Source organism: Acyrthosiphon pisum, chromosome X, assembly GCF_005508785.2.
Source record: "Acyrthosiphon pisum isolate AL4f chromosome X, pea_aphid_22Mar2018_4r6ur, whole genome shotgun sequence".
Lineage (NCBI taxonomy): Eukaryota > Metazoa > Arthropoda > Insecta > Hemiptera > Aphididae > Acyrthosiphon > Acyrthosiphon pisum.
This window is the reverse complement of record NC_042493.1, coordinates 56,923,408-56,936,963: the sequence shown is the minus strand read 5'-3', so window position 1 is coordinate 56,936,963 and position 13,556 is coordinate 56,923,408. Positions and strand designations below refer to the sequence as shown.

The 13,556-nt window shown below is 25.1% G+C and overlaps 1 protein-coding gene across 4 annotated transcripts in view; it reads left to right on the top strand.

Annotated features, from left to right (window-relative positions):
• Nucleotides 1-13,556, top strand: part of LOC100574895 (calmodulin-binding transcription activator 1) — a 118,744-nt gene that overhangs the window by 9,368 nt on the left and 95,820 nt on the right. For 3 of the 4 annotated variants that reach the window (XM_029487424.1, XM_029487420.1, XM_029487426.1), the window contains exons 2-3: nt 2,960-3,107; nt 7,863-7,954. In XM_029487424.1, the coding sequence (XP_029343284.1) occupies nt 2,972-3,107; nt 7,863-7,954 (228 nt within the window). In that variant the 5' untranslated portion in view covers nt 2,960-2,971. Of the gene's footprint in view, nt 1-2,956; nt 3,108-7,862; nt 7,955-13,556 lie in introns of all 4 variants that reach the window. The other variant, XM_029487421.1, reaches the window with a different exon arrangement.

Sequence of the window (13,556 nt, the reverse complement as noted above, 5' to 3'; positions counted from 1 at the left end):
CGCTTCACTATGTCAATCGGTACGTTGGACAAAAAACACGTCTAAATTCTTATGTTGCGCGTGTGTTAGACAAAGACAGGAAATCACCGCCACCAATCCCCTTAAATAGCTTTTCAATAATGTTCAGTGGAATATGTGTAGGTATATAAAAGGGAACATAGATAATAATTTATTTACATTGGTTGTTAGTAGTTAGAAACAATACAATTAATACGTTTGTGTAAATGGTGGATATTGTGCAATTAGTTCGAATTGAGTATAATATAATAATGTTTAAATATAACGTCTAATGCTAAATGGTTATATTATTGAAAATATGTTCCACCGTATAATGATAGATATAATGATTATAATGATTTCACACACACACATGTGTATATATAAATTATATACCTATAATATATGTGTGACATTTAAATGTATATTTCTTATATTCATATTTAAGCTATTCAAGTATAGATTCATTAATAATTGATTTGTTATTATTTATACAACATGCACCTACCTACATACTGCATACTACATACTATCAATATAACATTATGAATGTATGAGGAGTATTCACAAAAGAATGTATGTAAACTATACGGAGACACAATGTCGACCACAAAAACATTTTGGCGAAGACAAAGACGAGACGTGCCAAGTAAATTCAATGTTTATAGCGAAATATCTGTACGAAAGAAATACATTTGCACTTTATGTTTGATATACAATGTACAATGTACATATTATAATATTATTGTGTGTATAGGTATGCAAATATTGTATATAATATATCATATCGTTATACTATATATGTACTCGAGGTTATACCTTCTGTTGCTATAGTGTAATATTGTCAATTTGTTTAAAATAAAATTTCTAAATTGCTTTGAGCGGAAATTCATTATTTAGCCAGCAGTATGCAAATTTTAAATAATAACACGTCCTACTCTAGATATACAAACAAAATGATTTAGGTACTAATAAAATAAAATAATAATTTGATCAATAATAATTATGATTTTAAACACAACCCTAAAGATGTTTAGTCAACATTTGGAATATCAAAATGCCAATCAAAATAAAACCCGAACACATAAATAGAATTTACTGTATGTAAATTAAATATACAGGATGTTCCACGAAGATTTACCCACTAAGACATCACTTGAGATAATACATATTTTATCATAAATATATTTTTTTATTAGATTCACAGAGACAAAGACTACATATATTTTATTTTTAGTTAAATTTTTTTGGAAACATTGTAAGATAGCCATTTTATAGAGTTTAATTTTCTTGACCTATCAACATTTTATTTAAATTAACCTCATGATTTTTAATATTTTTTTTAGTTTATAGGTAAAACAGAAAAACACCGGTTTTTGTCTGAGCGGCGAGTCCCCCTCTACGGCTAATGATTATATTATCAAGGGACACCCTATATAATATACAATTATTTAAATACACACTACTCAAAATGAAATAATATCTGCACAGTGCATGTTATAATATTAATTTTAATGTATTCATTATTTCAATTGGTGATAAATGTATTATGTTGAATATTATACATATAAAATATATTTATATAATAATGCAGTTCGTACAAATTCTGGCTAATAAACCGATAATTGATGCCTTAAAAGTTAGTAAAAAAATATAATTTTAAATGTAGGTATTAAGGTACGTCACTTATGTTTATATCTCGATTAACAATGTAATTTTATATCTAACTAGTTGTATAATTTTACTATAAACATCCAAACATGACTTTAAGATTTTTTTTATAAAATAAATATCTATATATTATTTTTTTAATGATATAGTTTATAGGTAGTATACCATACTAATCATTAATTAATTATAATTAATAATATTATTATTCATATTGTTATAAATAGATAATAGTATGTTTAAAATATTATATATTTAGGCCAGTAGCAAGTATATTAATTAAAACTTTATTATTTAATTTAAATTGCGGTATAAAACTACAAAAAAGTAGAAATTTTCAATTCACAGATTCAAGTCTTAAATCCTAAGTCTATAGTTTAAATATCGTTGCCAAAATAAGAAAACAAAACTTATTGGGAGGCAATTAAAGTCATCGGTTGAGTAGAAAGACACTCTGAATTAAATTTTAGATAGCCTATTAACGTCTTGAAATTTTAAGATAAGTGACAACTGACTTTTTTTTTTTATATAAACTTGTCGTATAACCATTAGTTTCAACAATAATATTTTTAAATATAAACTAATTAGTACATATTATTAAACTATTGAATTAGGAAAATAAATATTAATAATGGGAATAGGTCCATTACATAATAACTATTATGACATCAAATAAACTGATAATGAAACGTGATTTAAATATTTAAATGATATAAATAGATTGTAAAGAGGTAGTAGTAATTTAGATTATTAATTTTGGATGAAAATAATTAAGGAGGTATTATAACGCCATTAAAGCGATAAGTGCTTTTAGATCTGAATGAAAATAACAGAAATTGGAGGACTGATTGAATGAATTAAGATTTGAAATTAAATGTGAAAAAGTATCAGAAACATATCCCGTGTGTGAATTTTGGTTGTTGGTAGCTTCAGATCATTATTTGGTTTCAGAGATCTTGGCTGATGGGACTTTTGGATCGTTTTTTTTTAAAAGCTGACTTGAATGCTAGGCATCTCTTGGAGTTGGCAGTGTGGTTTCTGGCGTAGAGTATACATATCTGGCCGTAATGTTACAGTATTTGGTGCAAAGTCGTAGTACATAAAAATATGTACCCTTTTTTCGTGTTTTAATCTCCACATGAGGGTGAACTGTCAAATAATATGATGCTACCTACACAATAACAAAACGTTCATTTGGTTGCATTTTATTTTAAATTAGTACTCATAATATACGATTTTATTATTCATTCGCGCAGAGTCTATAATTTATTATGTTTTTATTTTGTGTTAGCAGGTACAAAAAAAAATGTCCAGTCGTCATGAGACATTCACTGCGGAATATTGCACAGGTGAAACCGTCACACTGTACAGTCAACAACACCACACGAGAATACATCTCCAAACTCACGCTCACGCAAACAATCACATACCATTAAATCAAAGTAAAATATTTATTCTTTATTTTGATACTATTATAGTTCTAATAACTAATCATTAGAGTACTTATTCAAAAATCATACAAAACATGGACAGCCTTAAACTGCATAAATTGTTTATCTGTGGGATAAAATGCAATAATTTTTAAAACAATAATCAATATACTGGCTTAAAACATATTATATATTGCGTTTGTATAGATTTTTGCGATTTTTACGACATTTTGTGGATTATAAATAACTTTAAATAATTTGAAATTTAAATCCATAGGCTGTACACTAGTTATATATTTTCACTAGGTACCTTAAGCACTTTAATTGAAATTGATTTTATAACAACATAAATTGTAGTTGATGCTATTTGTTGAAGATAGAAATGCATACAAGTAACAGATAGCTAAAAGTACTTATGATTAAATGAAATCGTAATTAAAATCTATAATGCAGTCTAAATTTCTTTGGAGGTAGTGAGGCATAAATCGCTTCTAGATTCGTTTATGGGGTAAAATTTAAAAAAAAATGTAAACAGTAATATATATTAAAGCCCTTCGGGGTTAACAGTAAAAATATTATCGACCATGATGTTATTTACAAATGCAATTCGTAAACTGTCAAATACAGCCCATGATTTAGATATCTGGCTTATTTTTCACACTGCGATTTATTAACCAACATTGCAATTTAGATAAACATCGGGTGTATATTGGTAACACACTTATAAATATCGTCATGGCAAATGTATACAGTTTTAATGAAAAATGAGTGTTCGAAACTGCAACGATCGTTTTGTGTTATTATGACAAACATTAGATGTACCTGGAATGAAAGGTTTTATACTTTTTTTTTTGTGGGAGGGGGGGGGGGGTTAAAATACATACAATAATTATGTTTAACGTATTAAACTTATGTGGCTATGTGAATAATTATGTATACCTACATAGAAATAATAGAATATAATATTTTAGATTTTGAGGTAAAATAAGGCAAAAGCAAATACGTATCTAATGTTTATAGTTATATTATATTAAAATCATATTATAATACAGAATATCATTATTTAACATATGTTTACATGCAATACAAAAAATATTTTCAAAGTCAAATTAATGAAATTAATGACAGACAAAAGCTTAGTATTTTAAAAGTATTTGTAAACAGATATAAGTGAACCTCTACAAAATTAGATTATTTTTACTGATACAATTAATTGTCATACTTTTATGCACTTAAAATATATAAAACAATAAGTGTCTAAAAATGGAAAACGTTTTTATAATAACTATCGATTAAATTAAATACAATTTCAACTATTCTGTATTACATCTGAAAAATTACTTTATTCATATTTTATTTTTAAGTTAATATTTACATATAATAAATAATAACTATAATAATATATTGGATTATATACTCACATACTATATACATTCTGATTTGATACTCAAGTCGATAATATCTAATTTAATTGGTTTATAAAAAAAAATCAAACTTAAAAGTAAATACAATTTTTTTACTTTATTAAAATTTAAAAAAATGCATTATAAATTGTACTTATAAATTAACCAGTATTGTTAAATGTGAATAGTAAACTTTTTAAATGGAAAATCCACCAAAATATATAACTTTTATTTTTTAGTCCGTCTGTGAATATTAAACAATTTTCTATATTGTACTTTCTCTAACAATATTAAGAAGATCTTACCAAAACTTTTAATATTTTAAAAATAAACTATAATTTATATATCCAGAGCATCAAGATCAATATAATTTTTTTTCATGATGTGATTTTGCCAAAACGCTTTACCTAATATGAACTCATAACACTACAATTACAACTTAAGTCTTAAAGTAATAATCACTTATTAATCTAATAATACGTATGCACTTTAAATAAAGTATACGAATGTTTTTTTGAATAGTTTAGGTACTAGTTTATAGTCTAGCAGATACCTACTTAAAACAGAATAAAACAATTATGAATTACCTAACCTCGTAATTTAAAGACTAAAACAAAGAAGTGGTTTTTTTTTTTTTTGAAATGTACATCCAGAAGTTTCAATTTTGTATTGTTAGCTTATTACGTACTTATGAGAGAATTAACCTACTATTACGCTTAAATATAAAGACATTATCTATGTTCCCTTGTTGTTTTTTTACAATATTTTAATTTTTAAGTGAATTATGAGCATTTGCAAATATTAATACATAGGCATAAACATAATCATAACTCACTTAAAAATTTAAATACTGTAAAAAACCAACAAGAGAACGCAGATAATATTCTTACATTAAAGTTTGATAGTAGTAAACACTGGTTTAAACTGTGTAAAACCCAAACTATTTGTTTTGTTTAGAACATAGTTTCAAACAGAAAAAAAAACAGTTTAAAACAAAAATACAGTTTTTTTTTTAAAAATGAAAAATATACCAACTTTGCATATATTTGTATAAAATGTATAACAGAAGGACCAGCCAAATGAAAACCTTTTGTTCTAATCAATATTTACAATATTTTTTTTTTATTTAGCTTATAAACGCACGCACTATAAGTAAGGTATAACATTTTTAATTTAATTTCAATAAATTAAAACCTGAAAAATTTAAAATAGCCGATTTGTATATTATTATCTGATTGAAACAATTGTGTTATTTTAAAAAAAGTTTATTTAAGTTAACTAGTTTATTTTTTATAATTTTTAAAGTATCAATATTTTTTTCTGTAAATTAATTTGAATCTTATAGTAACTTTTTTCAAAATTTTTTGCTAATTTTCAGACATATTACGTAAATTTTAAATCATTTATTATTCTTATAACTTTCATAATTTTTTTCATGCGTTTAACTTGCATTAATTTTTAGTTTTTAATTGTTCAGGTCTTTCTATTACACTTTGTATAATGTAGTACCTATATCAAATACTAATTCAACTGTTTTTTTTTTTATGTTCATCAAACATTTATTTAATACTATTGCAGTTATATATAGGTTGGTAGTGATGTTAGAATCTCTTTGTAGGATTTTCCGTAAGTATTAATTGTTACAACCCGAACTGAGAATTTGTTGATAACTTTACAATTACTTTATTCCCTAATTAATCAGAAGTCTGATCAAGGTCTGACTCAACTAAAATAATATAACTTAAGTCACCACCGTTTTAATTAATAGCTTAATAGAATCATAAATCATAATGTAATCAGTAAACATGTATTGAAATCAATATCAATATCAATAAAATGTTAAATTTTTGCTTGGAAACCATTAGCGATGACTGATGAACTACAAGTGAATGGGTAGGTATTTGACATCACAAGCATATTTTTGGTTTATCTAAAAATAGCAGATATTATCACACGATTTTTACTGACTAAATATTGACATTCAGTACTTATTCATAATTCTTATACATTTCATAATATTTAATAAGTAATATTTGACTAAATATACGTTTGTCAGTGGTTTTTGTCTCATCGATATTAGTAACTCATTCAACTAAAAATATTTCTATATAAGTGATGTTATTGGGGTGAAAACTATACGAACGTTTGGTCTTTGCTAATAATGAACATTTTTTGTAACGTTATTGTCTAAAATATACATATTGGAATATCGAACTTAAAAACTTAAATTTATAACGCCTATAATTATAGTCGTATTGAAGTAGGTATACCTAGTATTTTATTTTATTTGTGTGTTATACCATTTTACACCTTTTGTGCTCTAATACACAGTCATAACTTTTATACTTTGTTAAAAAAAGGACGTGTCTTAATGCATTTAACTTTAAAATATAATTTTTTTTTTTTCATTGACACAGACATTACGTACTTATTGACAATGGTATAAACATTTACATAGTGTACGATATATCATGTAACTATAATTATAAGCTAGCTTAAAAATCACTTAATCACTAATTCCTAAGCAATTCCTAAAATATTTAACTTAATATTCATATAGTTTTATATTAAGTTTGTCGAACTATACGTTCAATAACTAAAAATTAAAATATTTTGTTCAAAAATGTATTAAATACATTAATATTTAAATAATTTCATTATAAAAATTACATAAATTGATTTTTTTTTTATCGAATTAAATGGGTTAGTGAAAATTGTGTTACGTGTTATGGACCTCACTATTTCTTAAGTAAATAACACGAAGACGGGTAAAATTGCTTACTTATCCTTAGAAAATGAATTGTATACAAAACTATATTTTAATGTATTTAAAAGTTTAAAGATTTGAACTTTAATCCTAATTTATAATATCTTATAAAGTTAGATAAAATATTAATAAGGATTTTTTTTTTAATTTGCATAAGTAATCAGTTTTTGTAAAATAATATTATAGAGAGACTTACAATGAAATGTTATTATAACTACTACTGTAATTTTTCCTTTGTTTATTATGTTGGTGCTTGTTTTGTTATTTTATAATGATATTATATGTTATCGTATATATTATATATTTATATATATTATATATTATATATATTATATATTATATATATTATATATATATTATATCGTATGTTCATATAATTTTTTTTTTTTTTTAATTGAATTTCATCTACCTATAGGTAATTTTTTTGTATAGGTACATAAATATCTTGATTTAGATATTTTTAAAAATATCAGTAAATTTTTATTAGTAGGTATATGCTGTATTAATGCTGTATCATTAATGTGTTATATATATTCATTAAACGATTGTAAAACATAAAGTATTTATCATGCTATGAACGTTTAATTACATTTTCAGAAGGGGAACCAATTAAATTGCCAGATAACTTGGAGAGTTTGCCACGTGCTGAGCATTTTCCTGTTCAAAGACATCGCTGGAACACTAACGAGGTATGCTACAATGAAGTTATTAATAAAACTATACTATCGAGATGTTCAGATTAGACTTATAATAGTGCATAAAACGTTAAAAAGTTCACAGACTAAGTTTTTTTTTATTATTATTACTATTTAAGTAATATTTGTCTGTAGTTGTTATTCTATCAATGATGTATCTTTAATAACAAATAATCATTATAAAGTTCTTGAATACCTACCAATCATGTCCAATTATCATTTATCAGTTTCTGCATGCTTAGGTACAACTATTTTTAAATGTGCAATGAACGATAGAGACAGCTGTTTTAATTTAGAGATTGATAGAATATATCGAATTAATCCAAAAAAACCAAAACCAAATCCATTTTTTCAAAAAAAAAAAGATTTCAATTTGTGGAGGACAACAGAGAAATGTCGACCCCACATGGCTCATAATATATAGGATAGTATTGTGTAACATATTAAAATATATTTTAGATAATCGATGTTTGTTCAGTATGCCACTTATTTGATAGGTATAATATTGCAGATTCTTTTCTCTGTCAAAAAATGTAATTAAACTTTAGCTGAAAAGACTCCTTATCTACAAAATAAAAAAAATAAACATTAAATTGATTTTAATAAAAGGCGTCGTGATATAAGTATATAACAGATGAACTTATGGACAAGAATCGTTAAAGAGTCGTTGAAAACTTAATTAAACCATGACTATACCTATTATATACGTACACCTAACGCACCTATATATTAAAAGTTACAAAAGAGCACTTTGATAATAAATTGATTTAATTTTTTTTAAATATACCTAATAAATCTCAGAAACCATTGGATACAGGGACATATTGTAACTGAAATAAAAAAATAATAATTTATTTTCGATTTCTGATTATTTATTGTTAGTATATCAGTTCAAAGGTTTGACGAGAGTACGTTATTAAATTATAATATATTTTTTTTTTGTACACACAGGTGTTTCTTTATATTTACGTTGAAGCCTCATAAGAACGTGTGACGTTGTAGAAAGTGCTTTGCGGAGGCTTCATACTTTTAAGACAGTTATTATGATAAATAACGAGTAGATGACATATCTTTTTCACTGGAATATAAACTTTAAAATATAAAGTTATAATGATTAAAAATCATTGTGTACCTACCTATTCCAACAGGTGACACAATAAATTTTACATAATAATATTCATAAAAAAATCCGAAACTTTACATTATTATTATTATTCTTGGTAGGTATTCATCATTTATATATTATCTTTTTCTTATTTGATATTTAAATAGTGATTAAACTATATTTTAAAATATGATTTAATTTTTTTTTTATCAATGCTTAAATTACTCTGCACAGTGATGTTCGTTTTGATTTTTTCGGTTGATTTGTTTTGACGTCCAAGGATTTCGTATAATTGGTTGAGGACCTATGTTGTTTTATTGCCCTTCTGGTATATAATATAGATAAATTTTAAGATACATTTTTTAATTTAATTTTTAACTATATATAATATGTGTATACGAACATTTTCACTCTGCTTTCAGCAGGTACTGTAACAATGATAAATTATAGATTTATTTTTCTTAACACTGTTTCAAACGTGACTTGCACATCTGTTAGGTATATAATTTATAAACTATAATCGTATGAAAACTTTTGTTTAATTCAGGTAAATAAGTTTTTTTGAGGAGTAAAAATCAATTGTTTTCTAAGTAGAGCACAGGATTTGTTGGTCTTATAATGATGATGTTGTTGTTTTTTCCTTATAGTGTGTGTACTGAAATATTTAAAATTTAATACTTCCTTGTATTTTATTTAGTTTCAAAAATAATAGTTCTGGAAAATTTTGATCGACTATTTATTTTTTAGCTTTACATAAGTTATACGACGTTAGAGTAATTCCAATATCAAATCAATTTGTATTTATTCAATACACATTATTATAAAACATTTTATAGAAATCAATTCTGATGTTTAAGTTTTTTGTTGTACATTTGCATTTTTAGTTGAAAAATTTTTATAAAAAGTGAATGATAATATGTTAATCCAATATGACAGTACAGAAAAATAATCATTTTTAGTAAACTTCGTCAACAAGCGTTGAATATCATCGTATTAAAACAAAAAACGAAAACAAGTACCTATAAGAGTTTCTTATGCTGATGTAAAAGAAGTCTGAGTATCGAAAAACCTAGTAATGGGGATAATACTATTAATTGGTCCACTTGACGCTTTTTGTTAATATTATACTATCGTATTTTTTACAACTGTTTCATAAATTCATACAAATTACGCATAAACATATTTTATACTTTAATGTGTATTGTTGTCTAATATTATACTTACATAATTAATTTCATGTTAGAACGTACAAATTTCATGAATTATGAATCAATATTATTCAAATATTCATGTTTTCTTGTAGTTTAATAAATGAATATAGTTCTTTGAAAACATTATATGCAATTTAAAACGCAATGATTGTTTACATAAAATATTTTTAAAAAAAAAGCAATATATAATGAAAATTCGAATACGAATATTTAAATACTTTTACCCACTGTATGTAATATAAGTAGAAATATTCACCGTTCATTTATTTAAAATGTATAGTGTTAATGAATTCATCTAGGTTCATTATTTTATGGTAATAATATTTAACTATTCATATTCAATATTTAATTAGTATGACATTTCAATGATAATAATTTATGTCACTGATACATGACAATTGATTGTGATTTAATGAAATTTTCAACTTTCCCTAGGTGGTAAATTTTTGGACAACAAACTTCTTTACTTACTCAGATTGGTTTATTAAAAAAAAAAGTTAATATAGCATACCAAAGTTAATTAATAATAATACGCCAAGTACCTATTTTATTTAAAACTCAAGCACTACTTATTAAAATATAATTTTGAAACTATTGTACCTAATGTTATTTCGCCTGTAGTAATTGCTTCAATTTCATGTAATTCCTAGAGATTTTTATTATCGAATTTTAGTATATTTTTGTATGCTTTAATATATTTTCATATTGAACTAGTTAAGACCAGTTTGTTACGTATGTGAAATGTCAATTTAGACGTCATTGGGTACTGGCTGTCCGATAGGATTTCACAAGGAGGGCGGCTTTTTTTCCCTACTCTACCCTACGCCATTTCGTCGGTTGAATATAAAACGGCGAATTTATCGGATTTCATACTCTATTAGACTTCTACCTTCCCGTCTCTACAAAATCACCCGTGACTCAGCTGACGTGCGTTCATATAATTCAATTCCATCGCTCAGCTGGGATCCTCTATTTCTTTCTCTAATGATTCCTTGTTCGCATATTAGAGTAATGTATGTATGTATGTGTGTACCTATGTATGTACCATGTATGTATGTATGTACCTATGTATGTATGTTTAATATTTTAGTGTACGCATGTGCCTCGTATTGAATTTACACTATTTTTCCGTATTCGTAATTTAACGTTGATATAAGTCAGCAAATGACACAAAGACTTCAAATAAAGATGTTTTATAATTGTTGATTTCAAATTGAAGAGGTAATTTATTTATTTTAATATATTCGTTTTATAATTATTATCTATGTTCTATGGCATTAGTCAATATAGGCACTTTTTCTTCAAATGTTCTAAGCGCATTAAGTTATACACAGCGCATGTTATAATTTATAGTTAAGCTCGATATGGTTTCAGTACCATGCAGTACTGTTGCAGTGTTGCTCGGTATAGAGTTTTTCCATTAGGATTAGGTTATATTATCAATGGAGGTAAAATTATTTTGTCATTCTGGGGGTTGGCTGATTTTTTACTATTGCTCATTAAAAACATAATCTATAATATTAGGTATATAAATACTGAAAAAAAGGTTATGTGGATGATCTATCCCTCTCATCTTCTTCCTATTTGACAACCACTAGGTTATATACTTATATGAAATATTGAAATATACATCACGAGTAAGTTAATTTTAAAGTAGGTATGTGATTTTTTTGTCTATCTAATTAGTTAACGTGCTTGTTATTAATCTACTAGGTATATTATTATTATGTAGTTAAATATTTTATGACGTTTTAGAACACTCGTCATTTATTTTACACTTTAAAAACTAAATGTTAGCAAGGTTTTAGCACGAACCATTGTCATAACCATTGTATGTTTTCATCAATAATAATATGGCCAACAGCAAGTATAATATTATGCTCAGTTTTTCATGATTAATCTTAAAATCCTAAATGTTATTCCTACATACATTTTGTAATTTTATAGTTTTTGTTTTTGTCTATAAAAAGAATTGTAAGAATATTTACTAAGATTTGAGTGAAGGGACAATGTTGTTAATTAAAGTTTAAAACAATCAGGAATATATAATATGTTATATACAAATATTATTTTTATGGAAGTGCATGTAAGCCATACATTGTCATAATGGATAATCTTCATCAAATAATCAATGTTCTTGTTTTGTATTTGTTTTATTTTATTCTTGTCGATTTATATTATTACTAATATTAGAACTTAAGTAGGAATTCAAAGATACTCAACATTTCTTATTATTATTAGGTATAATTAATATATCATCGAACAAAATGTCAAAATACAAATAAATATTAAACTGTAATTTCATTCTTAACACAAAATGCAATGGTTCCATTCATTGATAAAATTGATAATACCTACACCAAATGTACGCATTGTTTGGACGAATTCCCATCGTTGGAAATGCCAACAGCACTTTATGGCCAACTCTAAATCGATATTATAAAAACTTAATATTTAAAATGAAATCAAAATCGCTAGAGGGATTGAAAGCCATGATGTAGCACCTATATGAAGAAATAAATTGTTTTTTTCCCCAGCTGGAACCAGCCCGGAAACAACATCCCTCAAAAACAATTGTAATAAAATAGTTTTATTTGCATTCCTCTCTTTTATCGTTACTCCTACCTCAATGTGTATACATTTGTTTTGTACATGAATACATATTATACATACATATATATAAATAATCAATTTTTTCTTGTTTCAATGAATAATGCTTTACACAATGTCATCAGTTATTTTTTCACGGTTGAATTCATACCGAGCCTATTTGCCCTCTCGGCAATTGATATTGGAATCAATCATGTTATCACAAAAACATGCCATTATAATACTATAATTATGTTCGGTTATTCTTCTTTATATTTTTATTTTTTTGAGTTTTGACAATGCTCTACTTACTGTTAACAGTGTTTCATTTTTATTTTACTTTTTTGTTCTATACTTAGGTAGGTTCCTATATAATATATATAGTTACCCTGCATGTTAGTTTTGAATTTCTCAAACAGTTAGTCCCAGAAGTATAGTTTAAGTATTAAAGAACAAAATATTTCTAGTTATTATATGTATTCAAATAAATTATTTTTGGGCTTTATTTTAAAAAATCAACTAATAAATTTATAATTTTAAAATATACCTGAAATATTATAAAATAAACTACCGAGTAATTAACTTGGGTATTTCAAATTTATAGTAAACATACTTTAACATAAATTAACATAATTTCAGTTTTACAAATTATTATGTAGCCAATTTTTCAACAACGTGTGTGTAATTATAC